Source organism: Equus przewalskii, chromosome 3 (assembly GCF_037783145.1).
Source record: "Equus przewalskii isolate Varuska chromosome 3, EquPr2, whole genome shotgun sequence".
Classification (NCBI taxonomy): domain Eukaryota; kingdom Metazoa; phylum Chordata; class Mammalia; order Perissodactyla; family Equidae; genus Equus; species Equus przewalskii.
In genome coordinates this window covers 71,765,765-71,788,474 of record NC_091833.1, presented here as the reverse complement: position 1 = coordinate 71,788,474, position 22,710 = coordinate 71,765,765, and the positions used below count along the sequence as shown (strand labels likewise).

The 22,710-nt window shown below is 35.2% G+C and overlaps 1 protein-coding gene across 50 annotated transcripts in view; it reads left to right on the top strand.

Annotated features, from left to right (window-relative positions):
• The window catches only part of ADGRL3 (adhesion G protein-coupled receptor L3), an 801,248-nt gene that overhangs the window by 658,824 nt on the left and 119,714 nt on the right, over nucleotides 1-22,710 (top strand). For all 50 annotated transcript variants that reach the window (XM_070612870.1, XM_070612873.1, XM_070612875.1 and 47 more), the window contains 2 exons: nucleotides 583-759; nucleotides 20,158-20,367. In XM_070612870.1, the coding sequence (XP_070468971.1) occupies nucleotides 583-759; nucleotides 20,158-20,367 (387 nt within the window). The remainder of the gene's footprint in view (nucleotides 1-582; nucleotides 760-20,157; nucleotides 20,368-22,710) is intronic.

Below are 22,710 nucleotides of genomic sequence, written 5' to 3'. Positions count from 1 at the left end.
AAATGATAGTGGTGATTTTTTTTTCTAAAGTGGGGTAGGAGAATAATTCTTGAATATGTAAATGCTTTTGGTGAAGACATTCATAGATGGTTTTATAAATGCTTCTCCATAATTAAAAAGAGCTAGCAATATGTTCAGTGGAACTGGACGTGGCTTCACATATGGTGTTACAAATAATTAGTCTTTGTGTGTAGATATATTTTTGTGTATTGTAAATTAAACAAAGATTTCTAAAGATCTTCCTTTCAGAAGTTGATTATTTAGAGAAATTTATTAATTTACTTTGCAATGTACTTTACTTTGAAATTAGTTGATGTGATTCTGAGACATTAATACTAGTATTCCTTCAATATTAATTTTTAAAAAAGTAAACTCACCTCTAATCAGGGGGAATAAACAACAGCATATAATCAAATTTGCTTAAACTTGATGAAGCTCACATAATATGAAAATACTGATAGATATCTCCACAAAAATTGTAACAGAGTATGATGTTGTATTAGAGGTTAGGAAAATGCCTACCTAATTTATATGATCCTAAAGTAGTTTTTGGCTTGATTAATTTTTTTTTTTTCCATGTAGCAGTCCGAGGAAAATTTCAACCCTAACTGTTCGTTTTGGAGCTATTCCAAACGCACAATGACAGGTTATTGGTCAACACAAGGCTGTCGGCTCCTGACAACGAATAAGACGCACACTACATGCTCTTGTAATCACCTAACCAATTTTGCAGTGCTGATGGCACATGTGGAAGTTAAGGTAAGATATATACCATAAAATAAAAACACCTTAGCACACAATCAGGACACTAACTATAAAAAGTCCTAACTCTATGGGCCAATCTCACTTCAACGTTTTTGCACTTTTATAGTAATTCTATTGAGGAACTCTCTGGTATTTGACTCATATCTTCCTGAATGATTCAAACAACTCTTTTTTTTCTAGAGTCAACATAGTTCATAAAATTGAAGTTTGCTTATAAAATAAAATTTTGAAATAAAACTTCCCTTAGTTGCCCCAACTTTCATTTTGTATGAATAAATGTCAGAACTCATGGACAGGGCAAGATAGGACCCCAAAACCAAAGGCCAGTGTGGTAGGGTTAGGAACTGGGATCTGGTAGGTTGAAGACTAAGGAACTATGCATGGGATTAAATACTGTCAGAATGATTCTTGGGAAACCAGCCATTAAGCACAATATACAAAGCATGGTAATGCAAAGGGCTTAGCAAATTCTAACATAATGTAATGGGTTTTGTCCATTCAAGAAGATACTATTCTAAGGAAAAATCCAAGTGATAGGTACTTTCCAAAGTCAGGAACATGGCTAACTTGGTTGCATCCATCTTTTCCTAGCATGACTCTGGCTGTCATGGATGGTGGCATGAAGAGGATTTAGATTTCAGATATACTTAGGACATAGAAATATACAGAACTTATTAACTTGGTTATAGAGATTGATAGGTAGGTTAGTAACAAGAAATTACTATATTTGTAAATTCTCATCTCTCTGATGTCAGTAAAAATAGAGGATTGCTGTCCAACACATTTTAATAAGTGAAAACTGTAGCAAAGGTTTTATCTACCTAATATCATTGATCCAAATAATTTCATCCAGAATTTTCTTTGACACTTTTGAATTTAGAGATGGCACAGGTATCCCGGAGGGAGACCAAATCCAAGCCTAGTTAGCACCCTAAGAGCAAATTACCTTAGCTGTGTCAGCACAGTTCAAATTTTGGTCTTTAAAAGACTGCAAACTCTACTTTGTCAGAGCATCACAAATTGATCTAGCTTGGCAAGATTGGCTACACTAACAAATGTTAGATTTAAACCTGGAATGTGTTAGTATGGCTCTGGGATTCTACTTTTCAGCTTAGGGAATAAATTCAACTCAGAAAAATGGATCTCATTTGAAGCAACAACAAAATATCATTTTTTGCTCAGTTCATTCTGTAACAACCTCTCCCAATACAAGAATCCTGACTGTGACTATTATTGTGTGTCAACAAGAGATAAAATAAATGGAAATCAATATTTTCCTTTAGCAATCAGTCACACAGTATGTATGTCCTGGATTTCTTGTATCACAGTCTCTTGTGATTGCCTAAGTCAGTCCCGTTTTGATCTCACAACATGATTTTAACACTTGAAAAACAGAAAACAAGCAGACTGATCGTCCTTACAAGTCCCAAAAGAAATACACTGACCAAACTTACATTAGACTAGTATCTAAAACAGAACGCTAATTTATTCATGCACTGTGAGCAATACAGCAGCCAGTTGAAACACATATTTATATTTGCTAGGTATCACTTTCTAACTCTGCAGGAAAATCTATAAAGGGGACAAAATTATATTGGAGAATTTTGCTTGACGAGCTTGGAAAGAGAGCAAGAAGAGTTAGCAGGGTAATCTTGAGAGCTGTGCTGTTAAGCTGTGGTGTCCTGATGCATGGGTCTTCCCTCCAGGGCTCTACTTGTGCACTGAATTGCCCTTATCTATCATCTGTTCATTCTGTACTTCCTTCATTCTTTTATCAACATTTTTTGAGCACCTAAGTAAAGGTATTGATGTATTGTCTGCAACACTGTAGCCTCTTGATAAATGTAATTTCCTCCTTTCCATCTGCCGGAGATTACTAGACTCTAGCATTCCAGTGAAGTTTCTGGCCCTCAAGGAACTCACATTGGTGAAGGAGAGGAAAGGGCAGAGAAATGAAGCTGCAGTCATAATTGTGATAAGTGTTATCATAGAGGCGTACCCATTAGGGGAGGGACACAGAGGAGCATCATCTAAGTAAGGAAGGACTGCTCAGAGAGGGCTCATCTAAAAAGAGTCCTGCTCTGTAGGATGAGTAAGATGTGATTAGTAAGGTAACATGTGGAGAATTTGCGTTGACCACATTCTTGCAACATTTTCTTCACTTTGCCTTGGATACACCTTTCTCTTGTTTCTCTCCCTCCTCAGCAACTGGTCCTTCTTAGCTTCCTTTTCTGGTTCCTCCTCATCTCTGCAACCTCTCACTGTTGCTCTGGCCCAGAGTGTAATCCTAGATGTAGTCTAGGCCCTATCCATGCTTTCTACCAAGGTGATCTTATATAGTCATATGGCTCTACATCATCTCACAATTCCCAGATTTCTATCTCCATTTCTTAACTCCAAACTCATAGATTCAACTGCTAACTTGCCATATCCACCCAGACTTCTAATATGTGTCACAATTCTAGAACTACACTTTTGGTATTCTCCCATCTGAGTCTTCTCTATCTTAGCAAATGGCTACTCTGTCCTTCCAGGTGCCCAGCCCTAAACCATGCACCATCTTTGTTTTTTTTTCACTCATACTGCACACCCTATCCTATGAGCATATTCTGCCAGATTCAAGCCCCTATCATCTCTCCTGGACCTTTTTGTTATAGCCCCTTAATTGATCTCCCCACTTCCCTCCTTGTCCCCCTTAAATTTGTTCTCAGCATAATTGCCAGAAGGATACTCTTAAAATGTAAGTAAGACCTTGTCACTCCTCTAATTCATTCTCAAAAAGCAGTTCTGTAATCCCTTTAAAGTACAGATCAGGTACTTCATACCTTGGATTCAATCTGAATGACTTTTTATCTCAATAAGAGCTGAATGACAAATCTTGGCCTGTATTAGCATCACTTTACTTCCTCTCCTATTACTCTTCCCTTGCTCACTTGGCTTCAGCCACATAGCCTTTACACAAACACATCAGGTGAGCTCTAGTTAGACCTGAACGTCTCCCTCCTCCTAGCCCCCACTTAGCCACATGGCCAGCTTCTTCATCTCCTTCAAGTCTTTGCTCGAATGTCACCTTCTCAATGAGGCTTTCTCTTTCCACCATATTTTAAATTTCAGATTACCCCACCCCCACAGAATACTGTGGAGAATAAGGCAAAACCTGACCCTTGCCTCAGGGAATTTACAGGTTATCCAGGGAGAGAAATGTTAAGACTGATTTTTGAATGGATGCTGAGAGAAATTTCATAGCTAGGTCAGAAGCAAGGGAATGCTTCTACCATAAGGTGGCAACACAGCTGGTTAGCAACTTCTGAGTTCTCTCTACTTCTGCTGTCAAGGAAACATTTGATTGTCTTGTCCTTTAGACATAAAAGTAATCTTTACAGAAATTTACGTAATGTAATTTTATACTAAACTGACATAGTATTTATGGTATTTTAAAACTTTCCGTTATTGGGAATCATCTGTAGGTTTATTTGTTGTTCAGCAGAATGTTAAATATGCTAAATTCAAGTATCTATCTCTTGTCTTACAAGCAGTTCCTTTTGTGAACACCTTTTGTGGGAGGAGTATTTTAGTTTACTGGAGCATAAGTTTCAAACTAATTGACTAATTAACATTTCTACTGTGGTTTTATAGAGCACTGTAACAAATGCTTTAGATAAGGGTCTCTCAATTTATATCACCTATAGCTCTTTCCTCTACTCAAATTATAATTCTTTGAGAGATGAAAAAAGTCTTCCTACACTTTCCTGTCAGTTCAACTTGACGTTGGTTTTTATTATCTTTGAAAGTCTTCGCTTTCCTTAGTTTGAGGACTGCTTCTCTGTCTCTGTTTTTTAGTGTAGTATATCCTATTGTCCCCACCACAGCTTCACCCCAGTCGAAGTGTAGGCATTGATTTGGCTATTTAAAATCATGGTATTTCTTTAATAGTATTGATTCAAAAGGGTGACAATTTGGAAATTTTTAATTCCACACCATGGATTCTGTGTGTCAAATATTTTATAGCTAGAATTTTTTTAGGCAAGAAAAACATGAGGTAGTTTTACATTGCAAGATTCTGCAGTTGCACGTGAAGCAAAGTACTTACTTTTCAAAAGGAATATTCTTATTTTTTAAGATCCCACCAAAAAAGTTACTTTGAGTTTAAGAAATGATTTTATTAATGAAAAATAAAATGTTTAATGTATTATACTACAGATTGTATACTTCCATTCCCAAGATTTTATGCTCATTTTGTATTTTGCCATTTATAGAATGAAGGGATTGAGGTGGAGGTGGAGATGAAAATTCATAGCTAATATGCAGTACTTTAAACAGTATATTTATTTAGGGGAAAAACTAGATAACTGATAAGTTGAATACTCTCCAAATGTGAAAAGTTCCATAAAAAGAAAATCATTTCAAAAATGGTCAAAAATGTAAGATTTTGTTATATTAATTATCTTGAATATTAACATTATAAAAAAAATTGAAATCTTTTTAGAACCAAAAATTATTCTTGGATTTTTGTATTGAACTATTTTATAATGATTTATTTCCTTCATAGATTTGTTAAAATTTGAAGTTATTTCCTTAATAGTATGCTGTGTTATTATCTGCCTCCTCCACTACACCCTAAGCTCAGTATTGGGAGCAGAGAGAGGTGAAAGAAGTAAAAGAGCCTTACTGACCCGTACCCCTCCTGCTGTACCAGATACTGGCAAACACACATCCCTTGGTTTTCTAGGTTAGAGAGAGTATTTAGAATTTCATGTCACTTGTGAACAATGGGCAGAGGACAGGTATTTCAAAATATGAATGAGTATAACGGGAGAATTTTCTTCCTACCCCCATGGAGCATTTGTTCAATGCTCCTTTGAAGAAATAACAAGAAATGAAGAATGCTATCTCCATATCACTTCCCTCTGTCCTACAAGGGATCAGCAATCACCTAGAACCTCTTTCATTTTATTTCTGATGAAGTTGCTATGATAGAGGAAGTTATTGGAGGAAGGAGAGGAAAGTTCTATGGACTCTCCCTCCTACTTGCCTCTTACAGGGCAGGGAGGAAGAGAGGAAAGGAAACCTACCTAGTGATAGTGAGAAGGATGCTGTTTGCATCTGTGTTTGAGAAGAGGAATTGACACTTAGCTGGTTGAATGTCTTAAGTTCATGAAAGGAGGAGATATATTCTAAACCAGCTATAGAGAGAGAGCAGCTAAAATTATAGATTTGGAGAAAAATAAACCATTAAATATTACTACTTTTTTCTCCATTCTTTTTACAGAACCTTTATAAAAAAGTTGAAAGAGTGATACAGTAAACATGATGTAAGCCTTTTTCTGAATTCACATTTAAATTTTTAACACATTTGACTTAACTTTTCTGTGTATGCATGTGTGTATATATTTTGCTGTTATTTGATTTTTTGAAAGTAAATTATGACTTTATAATAGTTAATTCCTAAGTCCTCCAGCAAATGTGTTTTAAGAACAAAGACATTCTCTCTCTATCATTAACACACAAGAAATGTAAGATTGATTAAATACTATCCATCATCTACTATATAATCCATACACAAATTTTTCCAATTACCCCAATAATGTGTTTTATAGCCCTTGTTTCTCCATGCAGGACCCAATCAAGGATCATGCATTGCCTTTAGTTGCCATGTCTCTTTAATCTTCTTTGACTTAGAAGTCTTCTGGTCTATTTTTGTCTTTCATGAAAATGATATTTTGTAGAATCCAGGCCATTTGTCCTGTCGAATGTGCTAGAATTGCAGTCTTTCTGATTGTTTTCTCATAGTTAGATTCAGCTTAAACATTTTGGACAGGAAATACCATGCAGGAGATGCTCTATCCTTCCCATTGCATTAGGAGGTCACTTATTGGAATTACTAGTTTGATCACTTGGTTAAAGTTACATTGTACAGGAATATTGAAGTTTTTGTAGTTAAGAGGAATCTACAGAAACATTCTTGAAAACCTTATTTTATTAATCTCAATTTCTTTAATTGTAATGTGCTTAGTCCATCCTTTATTTGTTCCTCAAAGAGCTGACTACCATTTTTAGGACAGGCAAAGCTTATGGTCTAATTAGTAAAATATAGATAAGTAATCAGCAAAATCAGTATCTTGTGAGAAATGTCTTATTGTTGCAGTAGAGGATGCTGTGGAAACACATGGGAAACAGCCTTCATTTGACCTTGAGGGGCCAGAGAACATGCTCTCCATAAAGTAACAAAACTGTTTAAGCAAAATGAGAGTGACAGGATGAAATAGCATGAAAGAAACCTGGATTTTTGTGGGTTTCCAGTATATTTTTTCACTAAATTGTATAGTCTTTAATATTAATAACATTCTTCCGCTGATTGTTTTTATTTCTGGGTTGTAGCAGAATTTTTAAGCAAAAAGACCTGCAATCTTGTTATATGCACCTTGGGTCCTGGTCCTCACAATTTTTAGGGTTTTTATCATGTTCAGTAAATAAGTTTGGCTAAACAGAGCTGCTGGAAATGCATCTGCAATTCTAGTGAGAAATATTTTATAAGAAATAAGTAATCAAGTTTATGGAGATTCTGAAAAGTGGAGATTGAGTGAGGACTTCAACTCTCAGAATCACTCAGTGTGTCCAGTAATAATAGGAATGACTATCATTTCTTTAATGTCTACATACATTATCTCATTTAATCCACAACACCACAGTAGATATTGTCATCATAATTTGGCCGATTTATAGTCTGAAGGAAACTTGGAATAAGAATTAAAAGTCAGGAGACTTAGGGTCCTTATTCCAGTTATTTAAGTCATTGCCTCTTGTTCTTAGGCAAATCATCTATACTCCTTGTTGCCATTATTAGTTGTTTAAATGAGATTAATAAAAATTTTTCTAACATTATCCCAGGATTATTTTAGAGATTGAATAACAAAATCTACTAAAATCATATTGAGAATTATAAACTTTTTTGAAAATAATGATTTTTGGGGTTTTTTTTTTTTGGTGAAGGACATTGGCCCTGAGCTAGCATCTGCTGCCAATCTTCCTCTTTTTTTTTTTCCTTCCTAGAGCCCCTAGTACATAGTTGTAAATCCTAGTTGTAAGTCCTTCTAGTTCTTCTATGTGGGATGCCACCACAGCATGGCTTTATGAGCAGTGTGTATGTTTGTGCCCAGGATCCTAACCAGCAAACCCCGAGCTGCTGAAACAGAGTGCATGAACTTAACCATCAGGCTGGCCCCAAAAATATGATCTTTTAATTCACTATTTTCTTAACTGTCCTCAAAGCCCTTGAGCAGACCCTGAGGGTAGTTAACTATCAAGGTCCAAATATTTAATTTAGTTTCTAATAAAAAATAATGATTTTATCTACCTCTATATGGATAAGCTTTCCCTGAAAGAGAGAAGTTTAGGCCAATGCTTTGCCTTGTTCTTTGAAGTGACAGTTTTTCACAATGAAATTGTCAAATAATAGACTTTCAGCAAGATATTATCATAAGCACATATAACTTCCCAGCTCTTCAAAGTGTTGGTTATTATGAACATTATGAATTCCCACAGTATCAGCACCACCAAATTCATTTTAAGTTCAATCATAAATCAATGCTAAGTATGCATAATCTTTTTCGTTGGTTTGGTTTCTTTTTCACTAGTGACATGATGTTTAGTATTGACTAACTGAAGGATTTTTTAAAGAATTTAAACATTTTAACTATAATGGCTCTACTCACCCAATTTACCCATGCCTAAGAAAACGTAATCCACCAACCAAGCAAAAGAAACAAGCTTGGAGACCTTTTCCATTCTACTGTTCTAAAAATATTCTCAATTTCCTATGCTGCTCCTTGTAAGAACTAGTTGATGTATTTACTAACTCTGCTCTGTTTGTTCCAGATCACAAAATTTTACCTTTTTTTTTTAAACACTGAGACTACTCGGTGGTTATTTTTCTTTTTTCCTGGCCTGTTTCATTCCAGTGTATCTAGTAAATAAAGTGATAAAGCTAGAGAACTGCAGGACTCTAGAGGAATTAGGCTAGATTTTCCAGAATGGTTATTGATATCCTTTCTAAGACAGGCAATAAGTTCAACTTGTATAAATAAGATTTTAAAAGTATTTGAACAAAAATATGGCTGAACAGCGACTTTTCCTATCTTGTTATAGACAATTCAAAGGACTGCCAATTTATTTTGTGTATCCTTACAGTGTAAGCATTACTATTTAAAGATCAACTATGATTGGTTACTTGCTGATTTAAAAATCCGATTCATGGAACTTTTAAGATGTTGATTTTGTAAAATTTAATGTTAGCTCAAGTTACTATCTCTAGGCCTGTGGGATAATTGTCCATAGGGTTATTATCTGGAAGACCCTAACTCTGGTTAATATGCAATAAATTTATTCATGAAAATGGAAAAAAAAAAAGAAAGCCTAATAACTATCCCCTTTTTATTCTCCCTCAAATTACTTTAGCTAAGAACACCAAATGAAAATAGAATAATGGAGTAAAAATGGGATGTGCATATATGTATACATGTATGTGGTATATATTTATATTTACATTCTGTTTAATTCAATACCTGACACATAGTTGGCACTCAATCAATATCCTTAGAATGAATCTACAGAACTTTTATGAGGTATTTTTGGCTTGGTGTAGTTTCTATTTGTGTGGTTTTTGTAATCTAGTTATGCAACATTACTTTCTCTTTTAAGCCTAATTCAATTTGTTTCCATTTTAAAACTTTTCTTTCTCATGTGGTGAATTTATCTTTTCTTACACGCCAAAGGAAATGACTCTCTGAGAAGAAGGATATATAATGATAACAATAAACATACCTGGGTAATTCAAGTCTGGCATTTCTCTGGTTCCCTTTTATTATACTTCAGCTCCTCTACTCATTCTATATCACCTAACCCCTTTAAGAAATACTTTCAGAAATTGGGTGTTTGTATTTGTGCTCTTTTTAATGAAAACAATCTTAGGAGAAGTTATCCATTTTGTCTGAGAATCAGGAAATTTGCTAAATGATCCCCAGCAAACTTTGTTTTAATAAAATTTTGTGGGTTTAACCATTGCATTGAAAGATAGTCAAGAATTTTCACCCATGAAGACCTGGCTCTTTCTGATTCTAAGGAGCTTAACATAAATGGGTCACAAAAGGGAATCGAGGAGAGGACCTCCACTGTTAGTGAAGTTGTTAAGAGCCTGGAGTATTTGGCCAACAGTTAGAGTGATCAACTCTTTAGAGAGCCAGCTGGGAAATAGCGCTATCAGATGAAAAATATACTTAATTTGTAATAGGTAATGATGCACATATGTGTTATTAATACTTAAGAGTGACAATTAATAGTATTTAATAGTAATTAATAGTAAGGCTAATAATGTGAAAAGCTATAACATTATTTTTTTTAATGTTTCTTTCTGTCCTCTGATACAGCAAAAGTCTTTATTGGACATTTAAATTTTTAGGTTATATCATTGTATATCTTTGAGATATATAAATATGAGACTTTAAAAAAGTTAAGTACAATAAAGTAATTGAACAGATATAACCCATATTTAATAAAATAAATATGACATGTTTCTTTCTGTTTGTCCTTTTCCTTCATTTTTTTTTTTTTGGTTACAACTGAATATAGTCAAAAGTAAAATTTGCTTTGAACTGCATTTCTGCTCTTCTCAAGCCCACCATACATTGATTCCTGGTATCAATTCAATGTGATGACATCAAGCTAAATATCTTCTCAACAAAAATATTAGGCGTGGAATATTTAGGATTTGACTTAATAGCTTTACTTATTAGATTTTTAGACTTGTAGGAATTAGTTCCCAGCTCTCCAAAATGCCCATCCACTTTGTAACTACGTGCTTGTTTTGGTAGACCAGCTGTTTGTTAATCAGTTCTTTTGCATGTGTGAATTCATCATATAGGCTGTCCATGTGCAAAATGTTCATCATTTTTAAACACTTCCAAGCACGTTGGATGTCAACATAAGCTAAAACATTATCAGAGATAATGACTTTAAAGTACGGAGGTTATTTTACTTTATGCAAGCGATATTGGATCCAAGATAAGTTTTAATAAAGAAATGAGAAAGTCCTGTTCAACTTGACTGCCCTTTTCTGGTGAAATTTTTTGGAAACAGTCTGAAATCCCAAAAATAAGTAGTGTTTTCTCTTTCTGAGTTTTCGTCCTAACCTACACAGAAGTTCATGCAACTTGGGTAGAGTCAATTCATCTTTCTCTGAGTTCCTCATAGCCTCTTCAGAGATTGTCAAACACTTTTAGAGAAATCATAAAAATTTGTTTCACTGTAATCTTTTTCCCCATTCTCATCTCTCATATATTTCAAAATTAGAGAAAGGCATTTTTCTTGTCCCACATTTTGAAGACAGGATTTTACAAAAGACTGATATTTTAACATCTTTCCTGTGGCCAGCGCCAATGATAACCATCTTGTAAGCACATCGCAAGAGGCTGTCTCCTTCTATTTCTAGAAAGTTAAAGAGCTCATTAAGTACTTCTGCACATTTTGAGGAACTGAAAAGTGACCAAAATATTTCATTATGAAACTTCATTATCTAGGTAAGCAAATCACATCCCTTTTTGGTAGCTTTGTCCACAAAGTGTACAGAACATTTAGTAGGTAAGAACTCTTCATTTCCTTTTGTAAGAAGTTTATATGCTGAACGCAGTTTTGAAAATTTTTGTTTGCACTATCTGTTGAATATGCAGATAGATGAACAATGTCTACTTTATATCTGGACGAGGTGTCAACAATCATTTGTTTTATGTCTTCTGAAGTTTCATTAAAATCTTTCTAGAAATCAAGAAGATGATTTTAAACTCCATTTTCAAATCAAAATACCTAAGAGTTGGGGAAACATATCTTGTTGCCATCATTCAACACATCACTTGATATACTGTAGAAATGTTTATTTGTAAGATCTGACAGAATCGGCTCTATGCTATACGGGGCCGACAACAGTTTTCAAAATTTCCCCTTTTGTATACGCACAGGACATTTTAGTTGCAACCTCTGAATCAGGAAAAGTAACTTTACTCCGGTGCATAGAGAAATCAAAGGAAGAAAACAGTATTCTTGTGGTATACTCGAGCTTATTCCATGAGCATTGGTTTCAAATGAGCATTAATGTCTTTTTTGGGAGATTAAAAAGAACTTTTGATATTAGAGAAACTTGTCTGTTTCATCCAAGACTTGTGAGAATCAGTCTCCATATGCGCATTCATACAATCACCTCCCTCGTGCCTGGTCCCAAATTCACTTCTGCACATTGTGCAGTATGCTCTCTTTTGGTTATCTCTCTAATCTATGTTGGTGCATCCTCCCATGTATCTTTAAAATAACACAGTTATTTAGTCTTCTTTTTCTGTATTGTCATGTTATTATATTATAGTTCTTCTCAGTTTCATCAATGAACCATTAGAAAACATGGTCATTATATTCACAGTGTTCAAAATTAAGTAGCGCAGTTTTGATACAAAGCACAACAGTTGATCCAAAGTCAAAGAGGAAGTCAGGATCACAACACGCTGAAGTTGCATACTTAAGTCTCATCACTCAGAGTGATGCAACAGTGGACTATCCAATACCAGAACTGCAAATCATAGTTGCCAACATCAATAGTCAGGGGGGAAAACAGCAGGAGTCACTATGGAAGGTGGAGAATCGATGCTACATCCAATCGACACTAAAAATAGTGTTGCTTCCAGCCTCTGCTTTCTTGGCTTTCATATGGATTTTTGTACTTTTCTTCCAAACTTCTGCACCTATCTCTGATCTCTGAGATTTCATCATGTCTTGGAGATAGCTTTCCCAGGATGCAAAAATCTAGTGCCAAAACTAGGACATTCCTGAGCAAACCTTGACAGTTGGCCATTTTACCACCAATTCCATCTCTAATGCATACTAGTTGAATGATCTTAGTTAATTACTTGCTCTCTGTGCTTCAGCTTCTTCATCTGTAAATTGGAGATAATATTCATATCACATCATAGTGTTTTGTAGGATTAAGTGAGTACCCAATAAAATAAATAAGCACTTTAATAGAATCTGACATTTAGAAAGTTATGTGTTAGCTATCTCATCATCATCATCATCACTATATTAACTCAGAAACACTTAAGGATGAAATTTTCTATCTGCCTAGCTTCATTTCCTATCCTCAACTCAGTTATTCCTAAAAGTAAGACCACAGATACTCCTAAAATCTTTTTCTTATTTATTGCTTGATCAATTCATTTCCTTTAAAAATTTCTAACTGATCACCAATTACTTTCTGTTTTACCAATTTTAATCTACTTTTTTTACCTATGTCTACATTTTGTTTTTTTAAAGATTGGCACCTGAGCTACCAACTGTTGCCAATCTTCTTTTTCTTTTTTGCTTTTTCTCCCCAAATCCCCCCAGTACATAGTTGTATATTTTAGTTGTGTGTCCTTCTAGTTGTGGCATGTGGGATGCCACCTCAACACGGCCTGATGCAGTGCCATGTCTGCGCCCAGGATCCCAACCAGCAAAACTCTGGGCCGCCGAAGCGGAACATGCAAACTTAACCACTCGGCCACGGGGCCAGCCCCTACCTATATCTACATTTAATTCTTAGCTGTTGTAAGATACTTAGTTCCCACAATTTCCACTATTTGCTTTTCTGTTTCCTTCATTATGGTAGTCGCGGATCTGGTTCACCAAATATGGTGAAATTTTAATTCTTTTAAAGTTCAAAGCAAGAAAATCTCACATAATTTAGTGTGTGCTGTGCTATGCTTCTGAAAGCAAAGAAATTTGCTGAATAAGTTCTATTGAATCCAAAGGGCAATTGATTATCAATGTTTCTGTGTTCTTACTTTGCCACTGTTTCTCTCTTAGCAATTAAAGCTTGAAAATATTTAGATTGATTATTTTTCAATTTGATACAAGTTTGAGAATTGTGGCTAAGTAGTTTTGGTTAATTTACTATAAAAATCATGAGAAATCCAATTATACTGTTCTTCTTACTCTTACTCACCTTTGACCTTTGTCCTGTTTTGCAAAGGAAATCCTGATTTCCTCAGACCATTGAGCCCTTTATTTTGCCAAGCATTTGCGGGATGACCTTTGTGTCTGATGACCTGGTTCCCAAGAGTTAGAGCAATGCCGGGAACTTATTTCACAGAGTTCATGCCACATTCATCAGAAAATAGGCCTTTCACAACCCTACTGGCTTCAGTGAAATTCATGATTCAAACAAATGCCTTATGCTTGTGTGATACATTACTGGCAAGGCAAGCACTCATATGTTTGCAAAAAAGAAAAAAGAAAGCTCATTTTAGCTATATTACAAATATTTCAGAATAAAATATGTTTAAGAGGCAATTTAAAAATCATATCATTATGCTTTAACTTTAATCCAACTCAACATTAAAATAATACATTATTATGCAGAAAGTAAAGCAGATTCTTGATAATTACTGGCCCATAGTTAATAATTATTATAGGGCAATTGTTGAAGCAGTGTCTGGAAAATGCAACTTTCTAAAAATATAAAAAGAGAAAAACCATCCAGAGGGGTTCAAAATTAACTTACATAGTTTGTATCCCATCTGGAAACACTTATGCAGTTAAAATGAAAAACATTTCAAAATCTATTTCTCCATCTTGTTTGCTGACTTGCTTTTTAGACAATAAAGTTAGAAATATCAAGATTTCCACAAAAGATCTGAGTGTGCTCAGATTGAGTTATTTTAAAATCATGAAGCAAAAGTCACATTTCCCTTTTCCATGAATTTGGATTTAGTTTCATTAAATGTACCTATCAGTATGTTCGAGAGTTTTACATTGACAGAGCGGCTTTCACAAAACAGCATTTTTAAGGCATCTTTTCCCCCCAATGTGATACTTACCCTTTTGTAGTATTTGAGTTATTCCATGAACAAAGCAGATTCATTGATGTAAAAATAAAAGGAAAAATCAGAAACTTTCTGTAGGTTTTAAAAAATGTTTCGCATCTCAAATATGAATAGAAACTTCATAGAAAGCCTGGAAAACAAGTATTGTTTTAAGAAAAATTTCTTTCTAGAGAAGATAGAATCATTGATTTCCTGGAAGAATCTTCTGATGAATCTTTTTGTCATCCTACTTGAAGATTTTCTCTCACACTTCCCCATCTTCTCTTAAGAAGTTAATTTCCTTGAGATTTGTGATCTTATGTTAATTTTGATTTTTTTTGTCAATTTTCCATGCCTTCTTGCCAACAAATTATACTAGTCTATGGTATAGACTCTGGAAAAAACTTTTATTTGCTACTTGATTTGTCTTTTTGTTATAACTTGAGGAAGAATATTTGGTGAAATTGAGTCCCTCTCTAGTTTATTATTTAAAAGTCACAAACACAACTGTATAGTAATGAAAGTGGAATTCAGATGCTAAAGTTAAAATCTGCCTCTTTCAGATGATATGGGCATTTTGTGGCCTTAATTTAGCAGCAGCACAAATGTTATTAATAATATAAACTAAACAGGCAATGTTATAAAGTGAAATTAGGTAATTCATTAGTTGGCTGGAATTATGTTTAGTTCCTTAGTTAAAATAACATTAATATTTGTTCTTGTTACAGTTGTAATTTTTCTGATCCACCCTGTATCATTCATGCAGACTTTTGATTACTTAAATTAAGGTTGCTGTCAAAAGAGAAAAAAATCCAGAATATTTTCAGATTAAAAAAGAAATACTGACTTCCTTACTTTCCCATATATTATCTTAAATGCTTATCACAATAACCTGAAGCCTCAGTTATTTTAATCTCCTATGTGTATGAGGCTTCTGATACTCAAGAGGGTAGGTAGTTTGTTCAGGGTAACAATTGCAAAATCGAGGTGACAAGGTTAAACCCATGTCATCAGACTCTGAGACTTACTCTAACGTCTTCTTGCTTCCACGCCTTGTTTTGCCTCCAGTGTCATAATTGTTTGAACCTGGACATTTCAACATATCTTAACATTTTGAGGTATAACAACCTTCCCATTCTCCAGCTCTAGTTTTCTTTGTCTTTTCCTCAAGATTTTAGAGCAGGTGATTTAAGAACCAAAGAGTCCCAAAGACTGTAGTGGGCAGCATGATACAACTTTTAGTTTATAATCTAAATCCATTGTAGGAGAGGGGGATAATTAAAGAGAGATTCCTTTATTCCATCAACACGTTAATTGTGCATCAATCAACACATTAATTGTGCATCCATCAGCACATTAATTGTGCATCCACTCCATGGTAGACATTTTTTATGGGGGCTAGGGATACATTGGTGATCACAAGAGACAGAATAACTTATTCTCTTGGAGTGTACTTTCTAGTGGAGGGCACAGATAATAAACAAGGAATATTAGTAAAATATATAGTTTGGATAAGTGCTAAGGTGAAAAATAACGCAGGAAAAGCAATAAATTAGTCAGAATAGGAAAAAGATGTTTGTAATTTTAGAAAGGGTAACTCAGAAAAACCCTCTGTGAGAAGGTGACATTTGAGTGAAAGACTGAAGGAGGGTAGCAAGTAAGCCATGCAGATGTCTTTTGGAGGAGCGTTCCAGGCCAAGGGAACATCATGTGCAAAGACTCTGAGGCTGGAATGTGCTTGACATATTCAAAGAACAGAGCAGGCCAACTGGGTGGAATGAACAGAATGAAGAAAAGAGTAAGAAATGATGTCACAGGGGTACAGATCTTATAGAACTTTATGGACCTTTGTAAAGACTTTGGTTTTTACTCTCATTAAGATGGGAGACCCTGGGGCATAGTGGTTAAGTTCAGTGTGCTCCACTTCAGTGGCCCGAGTTTGCAGGTTTGGATCCCAGTTGCAGACCTACAATACTCATCAGCCATGCTGTGGTGGTGATTCATATATAAAGTGGAGGAAGACTGGGACAGATACTAGCTCAGGGCTAATCTTCCTCGAGCAAAAAGCAAGGAAGACTTGCAATAGATGTTAGCTCAGGGCTAATCTTCCTCAGCAAAAATAAAATAAAATAAAATAGATGGGAGATACAAGAGGCTTTGCTCAATGAGTGATATTATCTGACATACATAAAAATAATCTCTCTGTCCTCTCTGACCCTCAGGAGGCTCAGGGTCAAAGTAGGGAGATCAATTAGGAGGTTCTTCAAAAAATAAATCAGATGACTCTGACCAATTTGGTGCAGATGAGGTGATGAGAAGCTGTCAGATTTAGAAGGCAGGACCTGCAGGATTTCCTGATGCATTAATTGTAGTGTGTGAAGTGGGGAAAACAGGAAAGAGCAGATTTTGGGGGGTTTGGGGAGAAACGGGATAAGATCAGGAGCTCAGTTTTGAACAAGTAATATTTGGTACCTTATTAAATATCCAGTGAAGACTAAATGGATGCTAAAGCTAAACTGACATAAGAGAGTTCAGCTCTAAGGCATTTGATCTAAGAGGAGTAGGGTTATAATCATCAAAAAACAAATATTTATTAAACTTTTTTTATGTGTCAAATGCAGTACTAGGTCCTGGAATGTAATGTTAATAAGATATAAGATTAGGGGCTGGCCCCGTGGCCGAGTGGTTAAGTTCGCGCGCTTTGCTGCAGGCAGCCCAGTGTTTCATTGGTTCGAATCCTGGGCGCGGACATGGCACTGCTCATCAGACCACGCTGAGGCAGCGTCCCACGTGCCACAACTAGAAGAATCCACAACGAAGAATAAACAACTATGTACCGGGGGGCTTTGGGGAGAAAAAGGAAATAATAAAATCTTTAAAAAAAAAAAAAAAAATAAGATATAAGATTAATAAAATCTCAAAGCATAAGATGGTTTATAGTTCATGATATAGGTGACTTAGTTATATGGCCCTCACAAACATGCAATCTTGGAAATAGGAATACTTGATCCGTTACCACATTGTTACAACTATACCTAGAAGTTTTATTTAGTTGGCCATCCTCTTAAAGGGGGTTTGGCTTTTTCATGGCTTGGCCTCCTAAAACTTCTGTTAAGGTAGACTATTCTAAAGAAGGCTATACTCGCAGCTCTTATTGGCATTTAATGTCCCTTGTTCTTTTCGTTTCTTCTTACTGATAAATTCAAGCAGTGAGTTGTATTCAAAGGGTGCTGCCTTCCTGGTATAGTATACACAAGGTGGTTGGCGTTGGTGTTTTCTGAGCTAAGCAGTAGTACCTGAAGGGTGAATTAATCACTGGGCTTTTTTGTTCCATCTTTGAGTGTTGTGTACTTTTTGTACTGATGTTTTGACATCTGGTATTCTCTTAATAACGCTGCATGGGGTTTTTTGAAGGACCTATGAAGGCACTGAGTAAAGTAAATAACATTTCTAATAATTCAACTACTCAGACAAAGGCAGGAGCTTTTTGGTTTTTTTTCGGTGTTTTAGGTCTTCAGGATGCATTTGAGAATGTATTATAGCTGCCATTTTTCCCATTATGGAAGACTGCTGTGCCGAACGTTCGTGGTTGATACTCAATCACAGCATCTTTCCTTTGAGTCAAAGAAGAGAGCAAATAGCCCTCTGTTCAGGGACCTGGGTAGCACTAACCACTCTCCACTCTCAAATAGTAAAGTAATTTAAGCTATCAGAGCTTCAACACTGCTTTAGTAGCGTCCCCTGGAGAACAAAGCAGTTAAAGCAAAATTTCATGTGGTTTTCTTTCATGATTTGAGCTCCTTCCGAGAAATATATCTAGAGTTATGCAGCAATATTTCGAAACTGTTTCATTGGCAGTGTTCTAGCAGAGTTCTTTATCAAGTAACAACTGTGAAATCGTGTCTGACAATATGAGAAGTGCTATGATTCCGGCTACAGGTGGCTCACCTGTAAGAATAATTTCCACATTTAGAATAATCTTTGTATGAAGTTTGTATAAAATATAAAAGTATGAAGTTTGAATAAAGACAAATAAAAATAGAAAACCTGGATATGTATGTATTTTTAAGGTGAGCTAACAGTTTGGGAGACAACTAAATGTGGTAACTTACATCATAAAACAAAAATCAATGTGTGTGATCTACGCAGTTGAAAAAGGTGTTAATTAGAAAAACATCTTTTTTTCAGCTAAAAACTTTCCCCATGCACATATTGCACTTCTAGTGCTTATGTATATATCCCTAAAATTTGTGCCTTTTAAAATTTTACGTAAATGGTGTCATACTGTATAGATCCCTTTGCCACTTGCATTTTTAAAAGTCTAATATTAGATTTTTAAGAAGTATCTATGTTTGTGACTATGAAACTAGAGCACTGATTTTCACTGCTCTTTAGAGTATCATTCTGTAAGTTAGCCATTATTTGTTTATTTATTCCCCTATTGAAGAGAGTTATGTCTTTAGGGATTTTAAGAAACCTCCAAAGAAAAGAGGAATTGACAGTCATAGACAATTTCTCAACTCTGCTCCAACAGCTTGGCACACTGATGTGTTGGGCCACTGTAAATTCTAAAGCTTCACAGAACTGGGTTTGGGAGAGGATAGAAGTAGAGTTTTGAATCTTAGAATAAAAACGGAAATGAGATAGTGGACAGAGCAAGGAAGATGGCTGGTATGGAGCTCACAGGAGTATTTTAACAGAGTCCAAAAAACGCAGTTTCAGTAAAGAAGTCTTCATGAGCTTTTTCTTTTTCTTAGCTCTACTATCTTTTTTATGCTGCTATCAGCGATAGTAATTCTGAATGCTTATTTTCCATCTGTGTATAACAGGCTGTATTCATGCAAAACCCTTCAAGGATCAAACTTCCTGATCTCCTTAAGCCAGTCAATATGAATATAAATCCAGTGAATATCCTCATTCTTTTAGATCTTCCATGAAATAAATGGTACACATATGTGGCTGTTCATCAGAATTAACTGGAGATCTTTGTAAAAATACATACTTTTATGAACTCAGCCTTGGAAATTCTGATAAAGGATTTATAGGACAGAGGAATTGTATTTTTTTATAAAAATCCCTGTGATTCAAAAAGCATTTCAGCTAAGACACCACTTCCCTAAGTGTATAGCTTAATTTTTTAAATAGAGTATTCCCTAGTAGGGGTTGTCAAAAATTAGTCTAAAAAAGTGATATGGGTTAAAAACAAAAGGTTTTTCCTTGAAATCTTTGGTGAGAATTAAGTTGATTTGCTTCAACTATTTATATCCTGAAAATATATGTAGCTAAGAAAGGTGCAAAAACTACTGAGACCGTGAATATCAAACTGATTCACACCTCAGAGAAAAGATAAAAAGCTTTACCTATGGATAGAAAACCCAAATAAAAGAACTTATTCATTGTCTGTGTGGAGGATATTTAGTACATTATTAAAATCATGTGTCATGAATCCAGGCCCTTATAAAACTTTTTAATTGGTTATGCATAATTGCAACTTATGATTTTTCTATTGTGTTTCCAGCACAGTGATGCGGTCCATGACCTTCTTCTGGATGTGATCACATGGGTTGGAATTTTGCTGTCCCTTGTTTGTCTCCTGATTTGCATCTTCACATTTTGCTTTTTCCGTGGGCTCCAGAGTGACCGTAATACCATCCACAAGAACCTCTGCATCAGCCTCTTTGTAGCAGAACTGCTCTTCCTGATAGGGATCAACCGAACGGACCAACCAGTAAGGAGCTGACATTGATATTACTCCAGAATTTCTCCACTTCCAGCTGTTCAATACTAGAAATATTCATGTCTGAAAATATCCTCTGTTCCAGTTGTCTAAGATAAATACTAATTTTCAGATCTTATTCAGTTTTCCCTTTCTCATGTCCCATTGTCATAAAGAGGCGGGGAATGTTATGGATGTATGAATGTACATTTCTTCAGAAATTCTCTTCATCTACTTGGCTGCTGTTTATCTGCTTGCCTGTTTAAAGAACTATGTCTCTTCATTAGTCTTTTTTTCCTTTAATTTTTAAATTACAGAGCTGAATATTGAGGAAAGTGAAATAAAATCATCCGGGGGAATGGAGGAGGATCTTTTCTAACAGATATAATTGTTATTTTTTGAAGTTTATAATATGCTTTTAAAACATAATGGTTATTATATTTAAAATTGCGTGTCTAAAATGAATTTTTTAATTGTCATATTTTGAAAAATAGTTCAAACTGTAGTTCGTTTTTAGAATATGTAAAGTCTTCCCAAATTTTGTCTGTCACTGTATTTGCTCAAGTTCTGTTCTCATCTTTAAGTGTTAACTTCGTACTTTACTACTATCTACATTTAATCATGTCAAGAAGGGAAGGGAGAGACGGAGGGAAGAAAGAAACAGCACTAGCCAACTGTTCTTGGTAAAACCAAATGAAAATTATGAATAACAGATAGCATCTAATATGTTGCACAAACTTCATGCTCACTTATAATTTTTGTGAGGCCCTTTCTATTTACTTGAGATTCGTGCACACAGGGCAAGTTTGTTCTCATGACTAAAACTGCAAATGAAAAGAAAACTTTCATTTTTTAGAAGATTTGTAGGCATAATAAATAATTCCTTCACTTATGCTGTTCTCTGCTTTATGTCCATATGTATGGAGGACTTTAGAATAAAAATGCAGTTGGCTTCATGTTTGTGATTACACATTCATGATTAATGGCTGGAAAGGGTACAATTATGACGATTATACTTTTAATTGGTATCATACACAAATGTGACAGCTTTTCCCATAAATGCATACATATGAATAAGCAATCAAAGTGCACATTTCTTCTCCCCAAAAAAGTAAAGGCTTCTGATAACAAAAATTAATAGTTGAAGTTCTAACTCTAAAAAGCAAGAAGTGGAAAACTGTGATTTTTCCAAGAAGAAATCATTTTAATCTCTTGTTAACCTGCAATTCAAATGCTTTTTGATTTTTTTCATTTAAAAACCTTATTCTTATTTTTGTTTCCGGATGTTACATATGGTATGACAAATTTCACCAAATGTGGCATACTGCACAAAACTAATTTCTGACAAGTAGCATAAGAAACAATGATTGATATGAAAAACTTGGGTAGAATGCAGCTCAGCCCAACTTGTCTTTACTGTTGTTGCTGGATGGGTGTCCTCTTCCTGCATCCCACGTAATGGTTAGGCTCTGCTTTCTCTCTAGACCCCCTCACATTTGACTTCCTTATCTCCCCTTCATTGTCATCCTTCTAACCCAATGAAATTGACTGGCCCTTTGTCTCATTTCTCAAGGATCATACTCAGCAATGAATCCATCCTCATCTGATCATTTCTATAAATTTGTTGCCCTTCTCTAGCAGGAGCTATAGTTTTTAGGTAGGATTTCTTAGAAAAACTGAAGAACTCCAAAGGGCTAACCATTTCAGGAACTGACATAAGAAAATGAATGTATGGTCATCTAAAGCTTGTGGTAACTTAGAAACTTTGCCAACATAAGGGGTGTCTGCCCTTTTTTGGGGGGGAAGATTAGCCCTGAGCTAACATCCTCCACCAATCCTCCCCTTTTTGCTGAGAAAGACTGGCCTTGAGCTAACATTCCTGCCCATCTTCCTCTACTTTATATGTGGGACACCTGCCACAGCATGGCTTGACAAGCAGTGCATAGGTCTCCACCCAGGATCTGAACTGGCAAACCCTGGGCCACTGAAACGGAATGTGTGAACTTAACCACTGTGCCACCAGGCCGGCTGGCTGCCTTTTTTTGACCAAGTTTGTCTAGACTAACATTTAGTACAATAATAAAAAATGAGAGAAAGAAAACAATTCTGGAACACTTTATTTTAACCAGACGTACTTTCACACTTGTGCACCGTGAGCTTCCCAATGCCACCTTAAATCCTTTCTGAAACAAAGTAGGGAAGAGATAAACAAGCAATTAATAATAATTAATCCACAATTAATTATATTATTTAGTTTTAAGAGCTTTTAGCCTCCTTGTTTTTAATGTTTCTCTTTCATTTACAATTGAAGAACTTAATATGTTAGTACACATGTGATTATCACCAAGAAAAAGA